The sequence below is a fragment of the Drosophila suzukii genome (genome assembly GCF_043229965.1).
Source record: "Drosophila suzukii chromosome X unlocalized genomic scaffold, CBGP_Dsuzu_IsoJpt1.0 scf_Xc, whole genome shotgun sequence".
Lineage (NCBI taxonomy): Eukaryota > Metazoa > Arthropoda > Insecta > Diptera > Drosophilidae > Drosophila > Drosophila suzukii.
Genome location: NW_027255894.1, coordinates 4,833,240 through 4,854,734, shown reverse-complemented (window position 1 = coordinate 4,854,734; position 21,495 = coordinate 4,833,240). Strand labels below are relative to the sequence as shown.

General features: G+C 40.1%; 2 protein-coding genes across 2 annotated transcripts; both read left to right on the top strand.

Annotated features, from left to right (window-relative positions):
- The first annotated feature begins 6,574 nt into the window (after positions 1 to 6,574).
- LOC139353875 (uncharacterized) lies at positions 6,575 to 11,821 on the top strand. The gene has a single exon (XM_070998098.1). The coding sequence runs from the start codon at positions 6,575 to 6,577 to the stop codon at positions 11,819 to 11,821; it is 5,247 nt and encodes a 1,748-aa protein (XP_070854199.1).
- A 1,449-nt stretch (positions 11,822 to 13,270) lies between these two features.
- On the top strand, positions 13,271 to 18,517 carry LOC139353874 (uncharacterized). The gene has a single exon (XM_070998097.1). The coding sequence runs from the start codon at positions 13,271 to 13,273 to the stop codon at positions 18,515 to 18,517; it is 5,247 nt and encodes a 1,748-aa protein (XP_070854198.1).
- The last annotated feature ends 2,978 nt before the right edge of the window (positions 18,518 to 21,495 follow it).

The window sequence follows — 21,495 nt, the reverse complement described above, 5'->3', positions numbered from 1 at the left end:
ATTAAAACGGACATATTTTTTACTACCTTTAAAGTTGAATATTTTAATGCAGATAACAACAAAATCATTCCACAAGCCCCTAAAGGTATGCCATATTGAAATACGAGTTCATTTGACCAAGTTATTGGCTTTTAAAGATGGAAAAAAGGCCCATTTCAGTAAACCTTCGCAAAATTAAAATCAATGTCATAAAAACGGTCATATTTTTTACTACCTTTAAAGTTATATATTTTAATGCAGACAACAACATAATTCTTAAACAAGCCCATAGAGGTATGCCATATTGAAATCCGAGTTCATTTGACCAAGTTATGGGCTTTTAAAGATGGAAAGAAGGCCCATTTCAGTAAACCTTTGCAAAATTAAAATCAATGACATAAAAACGGTCATATTATTTACTACCTTTAAAGTTATATATTTTAATGCAGATAAAAACATAATCATTCCACAAGCCCATAAAGGTATGCCATATCGAAATCCGAGTTCATTTGACTAAGTTTTGGGCTTTTAAATATGTAAAGAAGGCCCATTACAGTAAACCTTTGCAAAATTAAAATCAATAACATTAAAACGGTCATATTTTTTACTACCTTTAAAGTTGAATATTTTAATGCAGATAACAACAAAATCATTCCACAAGCCCCTAAAGGTATGCCATATTGAAATACGAGTTCATTTGACCAAGTTATTGGCTTTTAAAGATGGAAAAAAGGCCCATTTCAGTAAACCTTCGCAAAATTAAAATCAATGTCATAAAAACGGTCATATTTTTTACTACCTTTAAAGTTATATATTTTAATGCAGACAACAACATAATTCTTAAACAAGCCCATAGAGGTATGCCATATCGAAATCTGAGTCCTTTTGACCAGGATATGGGCTTTTAAAGATGGAAAGAAGGCCCATTTCAGTAAACCTTTGCAAAATTAAAATCAATGACATAAAAACGGTCATATTTTTTACTACCTTTAAAGTTATATATTTTAATGCAGATAAAAACATAATCATTCCACAAGCCCATAAAGGTATGCCATATCGAAATCCGAGTTTATTTGACTAAGTTTTGGGCTTTTAAATATGTAAAGAAGGCCTATTACAGTAAACCTTTGCAAAATTAAAATCAATAACATTAAAACGGTCATAATTTTTACTACCTTTAAAGTTTAATATTTTAATGCAGATAACAACAAAATCATTCCACAAGCCCCTAAAGGTATGCCATATTGAAGTACGAGTTCATTTGACCAAGTTATTGGCTTTTAAAGATGGAAAAAAGGCCCATTTCAGTAAACCTTCGCAAAATTTAAATCAATGTCATAAAAACGGTCATATTTTTTACTACCTTTAAAGTTATATATTTTAATGCAGACAACAACATAATTCTTAAACAAGCCCATAGAGGTATGCCATATCGAAATCCGAGTCCTTTTGACCAAGTTATGGGCTTTTAAAGATGTAAAGAAGGCCCATTTCAGTAAACCTTTGCAAAATTAAAATCAATGACATAAAAACGGTCATATTTTTTACTACCTTTAAAGTTATTTATTTTAATGCAGATAACAACAAAATTCTTAAACAAGCCCATAGAGGTATGCCATATCGAAATCCGAGTCCTTTTGACCAAGTTATGGGCTTTTAAAAATGTAAAGAAGGCCCGTTTTAGTAAACCTTCGCAAAATTAAAATCAATGACATAAAAACGGTCATATTTTTTACTACCTTTAAAGTTATTTATTTTAATGCAGATAAAAACATAATCATTCCACAAGCCCATAAAGGTATGCCATATCGAAATCCGAGTTCATTTGACCAAGTTATGGGCTTTAAAGATGGAAAGAAGGCCCATTTCAGTAAACCTTTGCAAAATTAAAATCAATGACATAAAAACGGTCATATTTTTTACTACCTTTAAAGTTATATATTTTAATGCAGATAACAACGTAATCATTCCACAAGCCTATAAAGGTATGCCATATCGAAATCCGAGTTCATTTGACCAAGTTATGGGCTTTTAAAGATGGAAAGAAGGCCCATTTCAGTAAACCTTTGCAAAATTAAAATCAATGACATAAAAACGGTCATATTTTTTACTACCTTTAAAGTTATATATTTTAATGCAGATAAAAACATAATCATTCCACAAGCCCATAAAGGTATGCCATATCGAAATCCGAGTTCATTTGACTAAGTTTTGGGCTTTTAAATATGTAAAGAAGGCCCATTACAGTAAACCTTTGCAAAATTAAAATCAATAACATTAAAACGGACATATTTTTTACTACCTTTAAAGTTGAATATTTTAATGCAGATAACAACAAAATCATTCCACAAGCCCCTAAAGGTATGCCATATTGAAATACGAGTTCATTTGACCAAGTTATTGGCTTTTAAAGATGGAAAAAAGGCCCATTTCAGTAAACCTTCGCAAAATTAAAATCAATGTCATAAAAACGGTCATATTTTTTACTACCTTTAAAGTTATATATTTTAATGCAGACAACAACATAATTCTTAAACAAGCCCATAGAGGTATGCCATATTGAAATCCGAGTCCTTTTGACCAAGTTATGGGCTTTTAAAGATGTAAAGAAGGCCCATTTCAGTAAACCTTTGCAAAATTAAAATCAATGACATAAAAACGGTCATATTTTTTACTACCTTTAAAGTTATATATTTTAATGCAGATAAATACATAATCATTCCACAAGCCCATAAAGGTATGCCATATCGAAATCCGAGTTTATTTGGCCAAGTTATGGGCTTTAAAGATGGAAAGAAGGCCCATTTCAGTAAACCTTTGCAAAATTAAAATCAATGACATAAAAACGGTCATATTTTTTACTACCTTTAAAGTTATATATTTTAATGCAGATAACAACGTAATCATTCCACAAGCCTATAAAGGTATGCCATATCGAAATCCGAGTTCATTCGACCAAGTTATGGGCTTTTAAAGATGGAAAGAAGGCCCATTTCAGTAAACCTTTGCAAAATTAAAATCAATGACATAAAAACGGTCATATTTTGTACTACCTTTAAAGTTATATATTTTAATGCAGATAAAAACATAATCATTCCACAAGCCCATAAAGGTATGCCATATCGAAATCCGAGTCCTTTTCACCAAGTTATGGGCTTTTAAAGATGTTAAGAAGGCCCATTTCAGTAAACCTTTGCAAAATTAAAATCAATGACATAAAAACGGTCATATTTTTTACTACCTTTAAAGTTATATATTTTAATGCAGATAACAACGTAATCATTCCACAAGCCTATAAAGGTATGCCATATCGAAATCCGAGTTCATTCGACCAAGTTATGGGCTTTTAAAGATGGAAAGAAGGCCCATTTCAGTAAACATTTGCAAAATTAAAATCAATGACATAAAAACGGTCATATTTTTTACTACCTTTAAAGTTATATATTTTAATGCAGATAACAACATAATTCTTAAACAAGCCCATAGAGGTATGCCACATCGAAATCCGAGTCCTTTTGACCAAGTTATGGGCTTTTAAAGATGTAAAGAAGGCCCATTTCAGTAAACATTTGCAAAATTAAAATCAATGACATAAAAACGGTCATATTTTTTACTACCTTTAAAGTTACATATTTTAATGCAGATAACAACATAATCATTCCACAAGCCCATAGAGGTATGCCATATCGAAATCCGAGTCCTTTTGACCAGGATATGGGCTTTTAAAGATGGAAAGCAGGCTCATTTCAGTAAACCTTCGGAAAATTAAAATCAATGACATAAAAACGGTCATATTTTTTACTACCTCTAAAGTTAAATATTTTAATGCAGATAACAAGAAAATCATTCCAGAAGCCCCTAAAGGTATGCCATATTGAAATACGAGTTCATTTGACCAAGTTATTGGCTTTTAAAGATGGAAAAAACGCCCATTTCAGTAAACCTTCGCAAAATTAAAATCAATGTCATAGAAACGGTCATATTTTTTACTACCTTTAAAGTTATATATTTTAATGCAGATAACAACATAATTCCTAAACAAGCCCATAGAGGTATGCCATATCGAAATCCGAGTCCTTTTGACCAAGTTATGGGCTTTTAAAGATGTAAAGAAGGCCCATTTCAGTAAACCTTTGCAAAATTAAAATCAATGACATAAAAACGGTCATATTTTTTACTACCTTTAAAGTTATATATTTTAATGCAGATAAAAACATAATCATTCCACAAGCCCATAAAGGTATGCCATATCGAAATCCGAGTCCTTTTCACCAAGTTATGGGCTTTTAAAGATGTTAAGAAGGCCCATTTCAGTAAACCTTTGCAAAATTAAAATCAATTACATAAAAACGGTCATATTTTTTACTACCTTTAAAAATATGTATTTTAATGCAGATAACAACGTAATCATTCCACAAGCCTATAAAGGTATGCCATATCGAAATCCGAGTTCATTCGACCAAGAGTATTGGCTTTTAAAGATGGAAAGAAGGCCCATTTCAGTAAACCTTTGCAAAATTAAAATCAATGACATAAAAACGGTCATATTTTTTACTACCTTTAAAGTTATATATTTTAATGCAGACAACAACATAATTCTTAAACAAGCCCATAGAGGTATGCCATATTGAAATCCGAGTCCTTTTGACCAAGTTATGGGCTTTTAAAGATGTAAAGAAGGCCCATTTCAGTAAACCTTTGCAAAATTAAAATCAATGACATAAAAACGGTCATATTTTTTACTACCTTTAAAGTTATATATTTTAATGCAGATAAAAACATAATCATTCCACAAGCCCATAAAGGTATGCCATATCGAAATCCGAGTCCTTTTCACCAAGTTATGGGCTTTTAAAGATGTTAAGAAGGCCCATTTCAGTAAACCTTTGCAAAATTAAAATCAATGACATAAAAACGGTCATATTTTTTACTACCTTTAAAGTTATATATTTTAATGCAGATAACAACGTAATCATTCCACAAGCCTATAAAGGTATGCCATATCGAAATCCGAGTTCATTCGACCAAGTTATGGGCTTTTAAAGATGGAAAGAAGGCCCATTTCAGTAAACCTTTGCAAAATTAAAATCAATGACATAAAAACGGTCATATTTTTTACTACCTTTAAAGTTATATATTTTAATGCAGACAACAACATAATTCTTAAACAAGCCCATAGAGGTATGCCATATTGAAATCCGAGTCCTTTTGACCAAGTTATGGGCTTTTAAAGATGTAAAGAAGGCCCATTTCAGTAAACCTTTGCAAAATTAAAATCAATGACATAAAAACGGTCATATTTTTTACTACCTTTAAAGTTATATATTTTAATGCAGATAACAACGTAATCATTCCACAAGCCTATAAAGGTATGCCATATCGAAATCCGAGTTCATTCGACCAAGTTATGGGCTTTTAAAGATGGAAAGAAGGCCCATTTCAGTAAACCTTTGCAAAATTAAAATCAATGACATAAAAACGGTCATATTTTTTACTACCTTTAAAGTTATATATTTTAATGCAGATAAAAACATAATCATTCCACAAGCCCATAAAGGTATGCCATATCGAAATCCGCGTTCATTTGACCAAGTTATGGGCTTTAAAGATGGAAAGAAGGCCCATTTCAGTAAATCTTTGCAAAATTAAAATCAATGACATAAAAACGGTCATATTTTTTACTACCTTTAAAGTTATATATTTTAATGCAGATAAAAACATAATCATTCCACAAGCCCATAAAGGTATGCCATATCGAACTCCGAGTTCATTTGACTAAGTTTTGGGCTTTTAAATATGTAAAGAAGGCCCATTACAGTAAACCTTTGCAAAATTAAAATCAATAACATTAAAACGGTCATATTTTTTACTACCTTTAAAGTTTAATATTTTAATGCAGATAACAACAAAATCATTCCACAAGCCCCTAAAGGTATGCCATATTGAAATACGAGTACATTTGACCAAGTTATTGGCTTTTAAAGATGGAAAAAAGGCCCATTTCAGTAAACCTTCGCAAAATTAAAATCAATGTCATAAAAACGGTCATATTTTTTACTACCTTTAAAGTTATATATTTAAATGCAGATAACAACATAATTGTTGGGGAACCAGACACCCTATACATTTATTCTTGTAAACTTTATCTCTCGCTCGCCTGTGTTATCTATTTACACTTACACGCGCATGAAGTCCAGCTTAATCGTATGTACATGCAAGAGCTTTTCCAAATGCATTGCCTCGGTCAGTACTTTTCCATTCATCTCTTACGGTAACGTGTTTACGACTTAATTCAGCCTATTCTTGTAGTAATATACCCAGCTACAGTCAGTCACATTTTTGCTACCAACGCAACCACAGCGCATCGAAATTGATTGTACTAAATTATATATAGAATGTTCGGTGAATACAAATAAAACTCAATTTAAACAGTTACACTTCTGGCGTCTAATTTGTTAACATAAAATTACTGGTCCTTCGAGCCGGATAGCCAGGAAAGCGTTTGTTTTCGGGACATTTAATTAAAATTAGTACTTGTCAACGGTGATCTATAGATATCTGCATCGTATAGAACCGTCCTCTAACTTCAATCGTCATGCGGAGTGTGATTCAACAGCGGGGCTTTTGCAAAAGCCAAATCACTCGTGCGCATAACAATGCCACGAAATTTGTGGAAGATATTCAGTCAATCCCGACATTAGTCGCGCGATTGGCCCAGCTACAGGACAACTATTTGCGGTTTGTGCGACTTACGGAGGATTTGTACGCCTACGAGTCTGAAGAGGGTTGGGAAGACCCTGCTGAAGACGTTGATATATACGAGGAAAAACACTACGCTACATATGCTATTCTCAGTAATACGCTTGAAGATTTAAAGGCTGAAGTCGCTAACAATACTCTTCTTGTTTCCGATCAATCATTCAACACTACTCGCAGAAGCCATGTGGACTTTCAGTTCGAGCGAATCAAGCTCCCAACCTTTTCAGGAAATTATGAGGATTGGAAACATTTTTCGGACATGTTCACGGCATCGATTGCATCAAATACGAATTTCACTGAGTGCCAAAGATTTCACTATTTGAAATCATACCTGTCTGGCGAGGCACTCGCTTTAGTGAAACATATTCCCGTGACCAATGAAAACTACAGTGAAGCCTGGGACAAGTTGGAAAAGCGGTACAACAAAAAACCGCTTATTATCCGATCATTTCTGAACAGTTTTCTAACGCTACCTAGTGCCACAACCAGTAGCATCAGTACTGTGCGTAAATTGGTGGACGGCGCAGATGAAGTTATTCGTGGGTTAAGAGCACTTCAGTGCGATGAACGAGATCCCTGGTTAATATTTATATTATTATCAAAGTTAGATCCTGAAACTCGGCAGTCATGGGCCCAGCGCGCAGAATCTGAAAATTCCAGTGTGACCATCGAGCAATTTCTAACCTTTCTCACATCTCACTGTGACACCTTTGAAGCCTGCCAACTCGGTCGCGCGCCTCAAGCTCGACGATCGGCTGCTACTCATCATGCTGACGCCCACCAGAGACGCGACGACAACAAGTGTTTATATTGCCAGCAGGCTCATCAACTGTACAGGTGTGACCAATTTCTAACCCTGGACATCGCAGCTCGCCGAGAATTCCTGAAAACCAGAAAGCTCTGTTTTAACTGCCTCAGCGCTTCACACATGGTCGGCAATTGCACATCGAAAAACACATGCCGGGTCTGCCGCCGCAAACATCATACATTGGTCCACGACACACCGCAGCCTTTTCGACCTGGAGAGCCTAATGAGTCACCTAGCGTAAACACTGGCAATCTGTCCTCAACCCCCCGAGATAGATCATTCAGCACAAACAATAAACTTCGCACTCACGAAGAGACACCATCAGGCAGCGTTCCTCCTGTGGGGAACAACTACACTCATCATACCCTGGAAAATATTCCGTATGCAGGTTCGCAAACCCTATTGCCAACCATTCTCGCAGACGTCGACGACGCTTGGGGAAATACAACAAAATGCAGAATGCTCTTAGACACGGGATCCACCATTACTTTGGCATCGGAATCATTTGTTCAGCGGATTGGCGTGCATCGAACGCATGCACGAATTTCAATTCTTGGTCTGGCCGCAAACAACGCCGGTCATACTCGAGGGCGCGCACACTTTAAGCTGCGCTCTCGGCATTCGGATCATATCATCGAGATGGACTCCTTCATTTTGTCCTCGCTGACGTCATCGCTTCCAGCGCAAACTATTGACACATCATCTTCAACCTGGAAGGAAATCTCAGCACTTCCCTTAGCAGATCCGACGTTCTGCACTCCTGGATCTATAGATGTCATCGTTGGATCTGATCAACTATGGTCTCTATATACCGGAGAAAGAAAATATTTTGGTAAGAACTATCCCATCGCTCTCAATACAATTTTTGGTTGGATTATTGCAGGCTCGTACACTGCCTGCGACGACCACATCACTCCGGCCGTGACCCATCACGCGGATCTCGACACGATGGTTCGATCGTTCATGGAAATGGACAATGTGCAACCTAACCAATCTCTCTTGGACTCCAGTGATCCCACAGAGAGTCATTTCGCAAACACTCACACGCGCTCCGAAGACGGGGTCTATATCGTCGAGTATCCCTTCAAGGACGGAGCCCCGCCTATCGAATCAACTCTTCCCCAGGCCACCAACCGCCTAGTCTCATTGGAGCGACGGTTTCGTCGACATCCGGAACTCAAAAAACAATACGAGGAGTTTTTGGATGACTACTTGCAACGCGGTCATATGGAACAACTGACATCAGCCCAAGTAATGGACGACCCTGACACTTGCGTTTATCTACCGCATCACGCTGTCATCAAGCAGGATAGCCTGACGACCAAATGTCGGGTGGTCTTCGATGGATCTGGAAAGGACAGTTCTGGAATCTCCTTAAACGACAGACTTCATATTGGACCACCGATTCAGCGGGACTTGCTCGGGGTTTGCCTACGTTTCCGGCAGCACCGATATGTTCTATGCGCAGATATTGAAAAGATGTTTAGAGGGATTCAAGTTTCTAGGCGTCACACCAATTTTCAACGTATTGTGTGGCGCAAAAATGAGAATGAACCTATGCTTCATTTTCGCCTGTTAACAGTCACGTACGGCCTAGCGCCCTCTCCATTTCTGGCCGTTCGAGTTTTGAAGCAACTAGCTGACGATCATCGCCTCGAGTACCCGGCCGCATCACAAGCATTATCACAAGATGCTTATGTGGACGATATCCCAACTGGATGCGATTCGGTAGAAGATCTTCTGGTTCTAAAGACGGAGCTGATTGGACTCTTAGGAAAAGCGAAGTTCAAACTGCGGAAATGGAGCTCTAACTGCTGGAACCTTCTGCAATCATTAACTGAAGAGGATCGATGTTATGACCCAATACAGCTCACCAAAGGTTCACCTATGGAATCGCCCGTCAAGGTCCTTGGAATTCAGTGGAATCCAGGTCGTGATGTAATGTTCGTCAAACCTACAGAATTCGATCTCAGCATTGTCCCCACGAAACGAGAACTATTATCGCAACTTTCCAAGATCTATGACCCACTCGGGATTGCAGCGCCTACCACCGTGCTTCTCAAGCTCATCTTCCAAGAAAGTTGGACCGCTGTAATACACTGGGACGAACCTATTCCTGAAGCCCTGAATGCACGCTGGAGGGCATTAGTAGAGGATTTCTCGTCGCTGACAAAATGCCAAGTACCTCGGTATATTGCTGCACCCTACCAACACATCCAACTGCACGGATTCGCAGACGCATCCATGCACGCGTACGGTGCTGTTGTTTATAGTCGAGTAGCATCGGATGGGAAGTTCCACATAAATCTCGTAGCCGCCAAAACACGTGTGGCTCCAATAAAATCAGTCTCAATTCCACGCCTGGAATTGAACGCTGCCCTACTCCTGACACGGCTGCTCACTATTGTTAAAGCGTCGTTAACTATTCCTGTTAACAACACGATCTGCTGGACAGATTCGGAGATCGTGCTACACTGGCTGTCCGCACCACCACGGAATTGGAACACATACGTCTGCAACAGAACGGCTGAGATACTGAGCGAATACCCACGTAGCTGCTGGAGCCATGTCCGCTCCGAGGATAATCCTGCCGACTGCGCATCCAGGGGACTTCACCCGTCTAAGCTTCTTGACCACGAACTTTGGTGGAAAGGCCCATCCTGGATGGCCTTGCCACAATACGAATGGCCTCTGTCTACTAGCAAGTTCCGAGTTGATACACATTTGGAGGCCAGAGCAGAGGAACGTCCAGCCAAGCCAACAACTCTACATAGCTTTCCTGACGAAAGTATGGACGAGTTGCTCATCAACAAGATCTCATCCTGGACTCGGCTCATAAGGGTAATTAGCTATTGTTATCGCTTTATTCATCGTCTTCGTTTGCAGCACAGGCCTTATTCTGAGTACCTAACTTCAACGGAACTGCAGGCAGCACGAAACCAACTTATTCGTCACATCCAACGAAAGGCCTTTCAAAGAGAGTATACGCAGCTAGAAAACGGACGCCAGCTTCATGCAAAATCGCAGCTGATCCGGTTTTCTCCATTTCTGGATAAGGACGGACTAATGCGAGTTGGCGGACGAATCGAGAGGTCGACCCTTAACTACAACGCCAAGCACCCGGTTATAATTCCAAAGAGTTCTCCAGTCGCCGAGCTCCTGGTACGACATTCTCATGTGACAAATCTTCACACTGGAGTGGACGCCACGTTCACAAATCTTCGACAACAGTACTGGATCCTGGGTGCACGAAATATCGTCCGAAAGACTGTCTTTCAATGTAAACGCTGTTTTCTCCAACGCAAGAGCACAAGTAGCCAGATCATGGGAGAGCTACCTGTACCTCGGGTTCAAGCCAGCCGTTGCTTTCAACATACCGGCTTGGATTATGCCGGGCCAATTTCAATTAAAGGTTCAACTGGGCGCACACCAGTGATCGGAAAGGCATGGTTCGCAGTATTCGTTTGTCTAACAACGAAGGCTCTCCACATCGAAGCAGTCACCGATCTAACAACCAAGGCCTTTATTGCGGCTTTCCAACGATTCATTGCTCGGCGATCTAAACCAACTGATCTCTACTCAGACAACGGTACCACCTTTCATGGCAGCAAACGAGTACTCGACGAAATGCGGCTGCTAGCCATGGAGCAACGCAAGGATGAGAATTTAGCAAACTTCTTCGCCAACGAAGGAATCCTGTGGCACTTCATACCGCCTTCTGCCCCACACTTCGGGGGAATATGGGAAGCCGGAGTTCGGTCCATCAAGCTACATATGAAAAGAATAATGGGATCGTCAGCCCTAACCTTCGAGGAATTGTCTACAGTTTTAATACAGATTGAAGCATTACTTAATTCCCGCCCTCTTTGCTCATCAGGGGATTCTACTTTGGATCCGCTTACTCCAGCCCATTTTTTGACTGGCACTCCCTATACTGCCTTACCGGAGCCATCCCGTCTAGACGTCCCCATCAACCGCTTGGAACGATGGACTCAACTACAAGCAATGGTCCAAGGCTTTTGGAAACGCTGGCATATGGAGTACCTAACCTCTCTGCACGAGCGCACCAAATGGCAACTGGAAGACGATAATTTGAAGGTCGACACACTGGTAGTGCTTAAGGAACCAAATCTACCTCCATCGAAATGGATTCTAGGACGTATCCAGGAGGTACACGCCGGACAAGACGACAAGGTCCGAGTTGTTACCGTCAAAACCGCCCAAGGAGTCTTCAAGCGGCCAATTACCAAATTGGCGATCTTGCCCCTTTGCTGAACAGCCGTTCAGGGGGGGCGGTATGTTGGGGAACCAGACACCCTATACATTTATTCTTGTAAACTTTATCTCTCGCTCGCCTGTGTTATCTATTTACACTTACACGCGCATGAAGCCCAGCTTAATCGTATGTACATGCAAGAGCTTTTCCAAATGCATTGCCTCGGTCAGTACTTTTCCATTCATCTCTTACGGTAACGTGTTTACGACTTAATTCAGCCTATTCTTGTAGTAATATACCCAGCTACAGTCAGTCACATTTTTGCTACCAACGCAACCACAGCGCATCGAAATTGATTGTACTAAATTATATATAGAATGTTCGGTGAATACAAATAAAACTCAATTTAAACAGTTACACTTCTGGCGTCTAATTTGTTAACAATAATCATTCCTTAAAGCCCATAGAGGTATGCCATATCGAAATCCAAGTCATTTTGACCAAATAATGGGCTTTTAAAGATGGAAAGAAGGCCCATTTCAGTAAACATTTGCAAAATTAAAATCAATGACATAAAAACGGTCATATTTTTTACTACCTTTAAAGTTATATATTTTAATGCAGATAACAACATAATTCTTAAACAAGCCCATAGAGGTATGCCATATCGAAATCCGAGTCCTTTTGACCAAGTTATGGGCTTTTAAAGATGTAAAGAAGGCCCATTTCAGTAAACATTTGCAAAATTAAAATCAATAACATTAAAACGGTCATATTTTTTACTACCTTTAAAGTTTAATATTTTAATGCAGATAACAACAAAATCATTCCACAAGCCCCTAAAGGTATGCCATATTGAAATACGAGTACATTTGACCAAGTTATTGGCTTTTAAAGATGGAAAAAAGGCCCATTTCAGTAAACCTTCGCAAAATTAAAATCAATGTCATAAAAACGGTCATATTTTTTACTACCTTTAAAGTTATATATTTAAATGCAGATAACAACATAATTGTTGGGGAACCAGACACCCTATACATTTATTCTTGTAAACTTTATCTCTCGCTCGCCTGTGTTATCTATTTACACTTACACGCGCATGAAGTCCAGCTTAATCGTATGTACATGCAAGAGCTTTTCCAAATGCATTGCCTCGGTCAGTACTTTTCCATTCATCTCTTATGGTAACGTGTTTACGACTTAATTCAGCCTATTCTTGTAGTAATATACCCAGCTACAGTCAGTCACATTTTTGCTACCAACGCAACCACAGCGCATCGAAATTGATTGTACTAAATTATATATAGAATGTTCGGTGAATACAAATAAAACTCAATTTAAACAGTTACACTTCTGGCGTCTAATTTGTTAACATAAAATTACTGGTCCTTCGAGCCGGATAGCCAGGAAAGCGTTTGTTTTCGGGACATTTAATTAAAATTAGTACTTGTCAACGGTGATCTATAGATATCTGCATCGTATAGAACCGTCCTCTAACTTCAATCGTCATGCGGAGTGTGATTCAACAGCGGGGCTTTTGCAAAAGCCAAATCACTCGTGCGCATAACAATGCCACGAAATTTGTGGAAGATATTCAGTCAATCCCGACATTAGTCGCGCGATTGGCCCAGCTACAGGACAACTATTTGCGGTTTGTGCGACTTACGGAGGATTTGTACGCCTACGAGTCTGAAGAGGGTTGGGAAGACCCTGCTGAAGACGTTGATATATACGAGGAAAAACACTACGCTACATATGCTATTCTCAGTAATACGCTTGAAGATTTAAAGGCTGAAGTCGCTAACAATACTCTTCTTGTTTCCGATCAATCATTCAACACTACTCGCAGAAGCCATGTGGACTTTCAGTTCGAGCGAATCAAGCTCCCAACCTTTTCAGGAAATTATGAGGATTGGAAACATTTTTCGGACATGTTCACGGCATCGATTGCATCAAATACGAATTTCACTGAGTGCCAAAGATTTCACTATTTGAAATCATACCTGTCTGGCGAGGCACTCGCTTTAGTGAAACATATTCCCGTGACCAATGAAAACTACAGTGAAGCCTGGGACAAGTTGGAAAAGCGGTACAACAAAAAACCGCTTATTATCCGATCATTTCTGAACAGTTTTCTAACGCTACCTAGTGCCACAACCAGTAGCATCAGTACTGTGCGTAAATTGGTGGACGGCGCAGATGAAGTTATTCGTGGGTTAAGAGCACTTCAGTGCGATGAACGAGATCCCTGGTTAATATTTATATTATTATCAAAGTTAGATCCTGAAACTCGGCAGTCATGGGCCCAGCGCGCAGAATCTGAAAATTCCAGTGTGACCATCGAGCAATTTCTAACCTTTCTCACATCTCACTGTGACACCTTTGAAGCCTGCCAACTCGGTCGCGCGCCTCAAGCTCGACGATCGGCTGCTACTCATCATGCTGACGCCCACCAGAGACGCGACGACAACAAGTGTTTATATTGCCAGCAGGCTCATCAACTGTACAGGTGTGACCAATTTCTAACCCTGGACATCGCAGCTCGCCGAGAATTCCTGAAAACCAGAAAGCTCTGTTTTAACTGCCTCAGCGCTTCACACATGGTCGGCAATTGCACATCGAAAAACACATGCCGGGTCTGCCGCCGCAAACATCATACATTGGTCCACGACACACCGCAGCCTTTTCGACCTGGAGAGCCTAATGAGTCACCTAGCGTAAACACTGGCAATCTGTCCTCAACCCCCCGAGATAGATCATTCAGCACAAACAATAAACTTCGCACTCACGAAGAGACACCATCAGGCAGCGTTCCTCCTGTGGGGAACAACTACACTCATCATACCCTGGAAAATATTCCGTATGCAGGTTCGCAAACCCTATTGCCAACCATTCTCGCAGACGTCGACGACGCTTGGGGAAATACAACAAAATGCAGAATGCTCTTAGACACGGGATCCACCATTACTTTGGCATCGGAATCATTTGTTCAGCGGATTGGCGTGCATCGAACGCATGCACGAATTTCAATTCTTGGTCTGGCCGCAAACAACGCCGGTCATACTCGAGGGCGCGCACACTTTAAGCTGCGCTCTCGGCATTCGGATCATATCATCGAGATGGACTCCTTCATTTTGTCCTCGCTGACGTCATCGCTTCCAGCGCAAACTATTGACACATCATCTTCAACCTGGAAGGAAATCTCAGCACTTCCCTTAGCAGATCCGACGTTCTGCACTCCTGGATCTATAGATGTCATCGTTGGATCTGATCAACTATGGTCTCTATATACCGGAGAAAGAAAATATTTTGGTAAGAACTATCCCATCGCTCTCAATACAATTTTTGGTTGGATTATTGCAGGCTCGTACACTGCCTGCGACGACCACATCACTCCGGCCGTGACCCATCACGCGGATCTCGACACGATGGTTCGATCGTTCATGGAAATGGACAATGTGCAACCTAACCAATCTCTCTTGGACTCCAGTGATCCCACAGAGAGTCATTTCGCAAACACTCACACGCGCTCCGAAGACGGGGTCTATATCGTCGAGTATCCCTTCAAGGACGGAGCCCCGCCTATCGAATCAACTCTTCCCCAGGCCACCAACCGCCTAGTCTCATTGGAGCGACGGTTTCGTCGACATCCGGAACTCAAAAAACAATACGAGGAGTTTTTGGATGACTACTTGCAACGCGGTCATATGGAACAACTGACATCAGCCCAAGTAATGGACGACCCTGACACTTGCGTTTATCTACCGCATCACGCTGTCATCAAGCAGGATAGCCTGACGACCAAATGTCGGGTGGTCTTCGATGGATCTGGAAAGGACAGTTCTGGAATCTCCTTAAACGACAGACTTCATATTGGACCACCGATTCAGCGGGACTTGCTCGGGGTTTGCCTACGTTTCCGGCAGCACCGATATGTTCTATGCGCAGATATTGAAAAGATGTTTAGAGGGATTCAAGTTTCTAGGCGTCACACCAATTTTCAACGTATTGTGTGGCGCAAAAATGAGAATGAACCTATGCTTCATTTTCGCCTGTTAACAGTCACGTACGGCCTAGCGCCCTCTCCATTTCTGGCCGTTCGAGTTTTGAAGCAACTAGCTGACGATCATCGCCTCGAGTACCCGGCCGCATCACAAGCATTATCACAAGATGCTTATGTGGACGATATCCCAACTGGATGCGATTCGGTAGAAGATCTTCTGGTTCTAAAGACGGAGCTGATTGGACTCTTAGGAAAAGCGAAGTTCAAACTGCGGAAATGGAGCTCTAACTGCTGGAACCTTCTGCAATCATTACCTGAAGAGGATCGATGTTATGACCCAATACAGCTCACCAAAGGTTCACCTATGGAATCGCCCGTCAAGGTCCTTGGAATTCAGTGGAATCCAGGTCGTGATGTAATGTTCGTCAAACCTACAGAATTCGATCTCAGCATTGTCCCCACGAAACGAGAACTATTATCGCAACTTTCCAAGATCTATGACCCACTCGGGATTGCAGCGCCTACCACCGTGCTTCTCAAGCTCATCTTCCAAGAAAGTTGGACCGCTGTAATACACTGGGACGAACCTATTCCTGAAGCCCTGAATGCACGCTGGAGGGCATTAGTAGAGGATTTCTCGTCGCTGACAAAATGCCAAGTACCTCGGTATATTGCTGCACCCTACCAACACATCCAACTGCACGGATTCGCAGACGCATCCATGCACGCGTACGGTGCTGTTGTTTATAGTCGAGTAGCATCGGATGGGAAGTTCCACATAAATCTCGTAGCCGCCAAAACACGTGTGGCTCCAATAAAATCAGTCTCAATTCCACGCCTGGAATTGAACGCTGCCCTACTCCTGACACGGCTGCTCACTATTGTTAAAGCGTCGTTAACTATTCCTGTTAACAACACGATCTGCTGGACAGATTCGGAGATCGTGCTACACTGGCTGTCCGCACCACCACGGAATTGGAACACATACGTCTGCAACAGAACGGCTGAGATACTGAGCGAATACCCACGTAGCTGCTGGAGCCATGTCCGCTCCGAGGATAATCCTGCCGACTGCGCATCCAGGGGACTTCACCCGTCTAAGCTTCTTGACCACGAACTTTGGTGGAAAGGCCCATCCTGGATGGCCTTGCCACAATACGAATGGCCTCTGTCTACTAGCAAGTTCCGAGTTGATACACATTTGGAGGCCAGAGCAGAGGAACGTCCAGCCAAGCCAACAACTCTACATAGCTTTCCTGACGAAAGTATGGACGAGTTGCTCATCAACAAGATCTCATCCTGGACTCGGCTCATAAGGGTAATTAGCTATTGTTATCGCTTTATTCATCGTCTTCGTTTGCAGCACAGGCCTTATTCTGAGTACCTAACTTCAACGGAACTGCAGGCAGCACGAAACCAACTTCTTCGTCACATCCAACGAAAGGCCTTTCAAAGAGAGTATACGCAGCTAGAAAACGGACGCCAGCTTCATGCAAAATCGCAGCTGATCCGGTTTTCTCCATTTCTGGATAAGGACGGACTAATGCGAGTTGGCGGACGAATCGAGAGGTCGACCCTTAACTACAACGCCAAGCACCCGGTTATAATTCCAAAGAGTTCTCCAGTCGCCGAGCTCCTGGTACGACATTCTCATGTGACAAATCTTCACACTGGAGTGGACGCCACGTTCACAAATCTTCGACAACAGTACTGGATCCTGGGTGCACGAAATATCGTCCGAAAGACTGTCTTTCAATGTAAACGCTGTTTTCTCCAACGCAAGAGCACAAGTAGCCAGATCATGGGAGAGCTACCTGTACCTCGGGTTCAAGCCAGCCGTTGCTTTCAACATACCGGCTTGGATTATGCCGGGCCAATTTCAATTAAAGGTTCAACTGGGCGCACACCAGTGATCGGAAAGGCATGGTTCGCAGTATTCGTTTGTCTAACAACGAAGGCTCTCCACATCGAAGCAGTCACCGATCTAACAACCAAGGCCTTTATTGCGGCTTTCCAACGATTCATTGCTCGGCGATCTAAACCAACTGATCTCTACTCAGACAACGGTACCACCTTTCATGGCAGCAAACGAGTACTCGACGAAATGCGGCTGCTAGCCATGGAGCAACGCAAGGATGAGAATTTAGCAAACTTCTTCGCCAACGAAGGAATCCTGTGGCACTTCATACCGCCTTCTGCCCCACACTTCGGGGGAATATGGGAAGCCGGAGTTCGGTCCATCAAGCTACATATGAAAAGAATAATGGGATCGTCAGCCCTAACCTTCGAGGAATTGTCTACAGTTTTAATACAGATTGAAGCATTACTTAATTCCCGCCCTCTTTGCTCATCAGGGGATTCTACTTTGGATCCGCTTACTCCAGCCCATTTTTTGACTGGCACTCCCTATACTGCCTTACCGGAGCCATCCCGTCTAGACGTCCCCATCAACCGCTTGGAACGATGGACTCAACTACAAGCAATGGTCCAAGGCTTTTGGAAACGCTGGCATATGGAGTACCTAACCTCTCTGCACGAGCGCACCAAATGGCAACTGGAAGACGATAATTTGAAGGTCGACACACTGGTAGTGCTTAAGGAACCAAATCTACCTCCATCGAAATGGATTCTAGGACGTATCCAGGAGGTACACGCCGGACAAGACGACAAGGTCCGAGTTGTTACCGTCAAAACCGCCCAAGGAGTCTTCAAGCGGCCAATTACCAAATTGGCGATCTTGCCCCTTTGCTGAACAGCCGTTCAGGGGGGGCGGTATGTTGGGGAACCAGACACCCTATACATTTATTCTTGTAAACTTTATCTCTCGCTCGCCTGTGTTATCTATTTACACTTACACGCGCATGAAGCCCAGCTTAATCGTATGTACATGCAAGAGCTTTTCCAAATGCATTGCCTCGGTCAGTACTTTTCCATTCATCTCTTACGGTAACGTGTTTACGACTTAATTCAGCCTATTCTTGTAGTAATATACCCAGCTACAGTCAGTCACATTTTTGCTACCAACGCAACCACAGCGCATCGAAATTGATTGTACTAAATTATATATAGAATGTTCGGTGAATACAAATAAAACTCAATTTAAACAGTTACACTTCTGGCGTCTAATTTGTTAACAATAATCATTCCTTAAAGCCCATAGAGGTATGCCATATCGAAATCCAAGTCATTTTGACCAAATAATGGGCTTTTAAAGATGGAAAGAAGGCCCATTTCAGTAAACATTTGCAAAATTAAAATCAATGACATAAAAACGGTCATATTTTTTACTACCTTTAAAGTTATATATTTTAATGCAGATAACAACATAATTCTTAAACAAGCCCATAGAGGTATGCCATATCGAAATCCGAGTCCTTTTGACCAAGTTATGGGCTTTTAAAGATGTAAAGAAGGCCCATTTCAGTAAACATTTGCAAAATTAAAATCAATGACATAAAAACGGTCATATTTTTTACTACCTTTAAAGTTACATATTTTAATGCAGATAACAACATAATCATTCCACAAGCCCATAGAGGTATGCCATATCGAAATCCGAGTCCTTTTGACCAGGATATGGGCTTTTAAAGATGGAAAGCAGGCCCATTTCAGTAAACCTTCGGAAAATTAAAATCAATGACATAAAAACGGTCATATTTTTTACTACCTCTAAAGTTAAATATTTTAATGCAGATAACAAGAAAATCATTCCAGAAGCCCCTAAAGGTATGCCATATTGAAATACGAGTTCATTTGACCAAGTTATTGGCTTTTAAAGATGGAAAAAACGCCCATTTCAGTAAACCTTCGCAAAATTAAAATCAATGTCATAGAAACGGTCATATTTTTTACTACCTTTTAAAATATATATTTTAATGCAGATAACAACATAATTCCTAAACAAGCCCATAGAGGTATGCCATATCGAAATCCGAGTCCTTTTGACCAAGTTATGGGCTTTTAAAGATGTAAAGAAGGCCCATTTCAGTAAACCTTTGCAAAATTAAAATCAATGACATAAAAACGGTCATATTTTTTACTACCTTTAAAGTTATATATTTTAATGCAGATAAAAACATAATCATTCCACAAGCCCATAAAGGTATGCCATATCGAAATCCGAGTCCTTTTCACCAAGTTATGGGCTTTTAAAGATGTTAAGAAGGCCCATTTCAGTAAACCTTTGCAAAATTAAAATCAATGACATAAAAACGGTCATATTTTTTACTACCTTTAAAGTTATATATTTTAATGCAGATAAAAACATAATCATTCCACAAGCCCATAAAGGTATGCCATATCGAAATCCGAGTTTATTTGACCAAGTTATGGGCTTTAAAGATGGAAAGAAGGCCCATTTCAGTAAACCTTTGCAAAATTAAAATCAATGACATAAAAACGGTCATATTTTATACTACCTTTAAAGTTATATATTTTAATGCAGATAACAACGTTATCATTCCACAAGCCTTTAAAGGTATGCCATATCGAAACCCGAGTCCTTTTGACCAGGTTATGGGCTTTTAAAGATAGAAAGAAGGCCCATTTCAGTAAACCTTTGCAAAATTAAAATCAATGACATAAAAACGGTCATATTTTTTACTACCTTTAAAGTTATATATTTTAATGCAGATAACAAAGTAATCATTCCACAAGCCTATAAAGGTATGCCATATTGAAATCCGAGTTCATTTGACCAAGTTATGGGCTTTTAAAGATGGAAAGAAGGCCCATTTCAGTAAACCTTTGCAAAATTAAAATCAATGACATAAAAACGGTCATATTTTTTACTACCTTTAAAGGTATATATTTTAATGCAGATAAAAACATAATCATTCCACAAGCCCATAAAGGTATGCCATATCGAAATCCGAGTTCATTTGACTAAGTTTTGGGCTTTTAAATATGTAAAGAAGGCCCATTACTGTAAACCTTTGCAAAATTAAAATCAATGACATAAAAACGGTCATATTTTTTACTACCTTTAAAGTTATACATTTTAATGCAGATAAAAACATAATCATTCCACAAGCCCATATCGAAATCCGAGTTCATTTGACTAAGTTTTGGGATTTTAAATATGTAAAGAAGGCCCATGACTGTAAACCTTTGCAAAATTAAAATAAATGACATAAAAACGATCATATTTTTTACTACCTTTAAAGTTATATATTTTAATGCAGATAAAAACATAATCATTCCACAAGCCCATAAAGGTATGCCATATCGAAATCCGAGTTCATTTGACTAAGTTTTGGGCTTTTAAATATGTAAAGAAGGCCCATTACTGTAAACCTTTGCAAAATTAAAATCAATAACATTAAAACGGTCATATTTTTTACTACCTTTAAAGTTTAATATTTTAATGCAGATAACAACAAAATCATTCCACAAGCCCCTAAAGGTATGCCATATTGAAATACGAGTTCATTTGACCAAGTTATTGGCTTTTAAAGATGGAAAAAAGGCCCATTTCAGTAAACCTTCGCAAAATTAAAATCAATGTCATAAAAACGGTCATATTTTTTACTACCTTTAAAGTTATATATTTTAATGCAGATAACAACATAATCATTCCTCAAGCCCATAGAGGTATGCCATATCGAAATCCAAGTCATTTTGACCAAATAATGGGCTTTTAAAGATGGAAAGAAGGCCCATTTCAGTAAACATTTGCAAAATTAAAATCAATGACATAAAAACGGTCATATTTTTTACTACCTTTAAAGT

Coding starts and splice junctions, on each gene's coding strand:
- LOC139353874 (XM_070998097.1), top strand. CDS start 13,271: ATGCGGAGTGTGATTCAACAGCGGGGCTTTTGCAAAAGCCAAATCACT.
- LOC139353875 (XM_070998098.1), top strand. CDS start 6,575: ATGCGGAGTGTGATTCAACAGCGGGGCTTTTGCAAAAGCCAAATCACT.